The sequence below is a fragment of the Octopus bimaculoides genome, chromosome 8 (assembly GCF_001194135.2).
Source record: "Octopus bimaculoides isolate UCB-OBI-ISO-001 chromosome 8, ASM119413v2, whole genome shotgun sequence".
In the NCBI taxonomy this organism is placed as follows: Eukaryota; Metazoa; Mollusca; class Cephalopoda; order Octopoda; family Octopodidae; genus Octopus; species Octopus bimaculoides.
The window spans coordinates 79,830,010-79,831,425 of record NC_068988.1 but is presented as its reverse complement, the minus strand read 5'-3'; the positions used below and the strand labels follow the sequence as shown (position 1 = coordinate 79,831,425).

The window sequence follows — 1,416 nt, the reverse complement described above, 5'->3', positions numbered from 1 at the left end:
TGTGTGTGTGTGTGTGTGTGTGTGTGTGTGTGTGTGTATGTATATGTATAGTAAAATCTATTTGCCAACAGGACGATATTACTACATTTTAGCCCCAGGAAAACATCTTTTCCAGCTGGCTACCGACACATGATCTGTGTCCGTATACTGTGAGCAAGCGATTTTACCGCTCCCTTTCTACCCGTAGCGATACCTGTAGACCAATGGTTTCTGGGTAATTTCCCTTCGTCTGTACAGGACAACCACCGGTTAGAGATAGCAGCCACTCGCGTTAGACTCCCTTGCTCTCAGTATACAGACATAGATCATGTGTCGGTAGCCAGCTGGAAAAGATGTTTTCCTACGGTTAAATGTAGTAGCATTGTCTTACGCAGTACTGTCACGTTGCGTTAGCAAATAGACTTTACTGTACGGTACTGTTACGATATATTTCTCACTTAGAGATTTAAAACTAGTTGTTTTTCTCTTTACAAGATCAGTAACAATGTGTCGCTTTAAAAGTATATACTGTGAGCAAGAGCGAGTGGCTACTATCTCTAGCCGGCGGTTGTCCTTTACCAACGAAGGAAAATTACCCAGAAACCATTGATCTTCAGGTATCGCTCCGGCTAGAAATGGAGCGGTAGATTCCATTGCCCACAGTATACGGGCCCAGATCATGTGTCGGAAAAAAGCTGGAAAAAATGTTTTCCTGGTGCTAACAAATAGTAACATCGTCCTGTGTAGGACTGTTAGGTTGCGTTGGCAAATAGTCTTTACTGTATGGTACTGTTCCTACATATTTCTCGCTCGGAGATTTAAAACTAGTTGTTTTTCTCTTTGCACACACACACACACACACACACACACACACACACACACACACACACACACACACACACACACACACACACACACACACACACACAAACACACACACACACACACACACATAAATATATAAATATATACATACATAAATATATATATATACATATGTATGTATGTCATTATTCAGTTTATTTCAAGATTTCTTGCCAATAGAGAAAGAATCGCTTTCTAATCTAGATCCTATCTCCTTCATTGGAATTTCAACATCAACAACAAGCTATTTTGCATGTATGTATGTATGTATGTATGTAAGTATGTATGTATGAATGTATGTATGTATGTATGTAGAGATAGCAAGGCAAAATAAGAGTTTATCTTTCATGTATATTTTCTTTAATTTATAAGCAGCTGTTTATTAAATAATTTCTAGAAGACCAATTTTCTTCTCTCATTGAAACACATTGATTTATTTTGCAGCGGGCAACCTCCTGATGTGGACTTTGATCCTCTATCAGATACTAGACAGGTAAGATATATGCACACACAAACACGCACTCACACACGCACACACACACACCTATATGCATATATATATATATATATATA

General features: G+C 38.4%; 1 protein-coding gene across 1 annotated transcript in view; it reads left to right on the top strand.

Annotated features, from left to right (window-relative positions):
- The window catches only part of LOC106879594 (TRIO and F-actin-binding protein), a 204,568-nt gene that overhangs the window by 196,059 nt on the left and 7,093 nt on the right, over positions 1–1,416 (top strand). Inside the window, exon 7 of the mRNA XM_052970203.1 lies at positions 1,288–1,336. Within this exon, the coding sequence (XP_052826163.1) occupies positions 1,288–1,336 (49 nt within the window). The remainder of the gene's footprint in view (positions 1–1,287; positions 1,337–1,416) is intronic.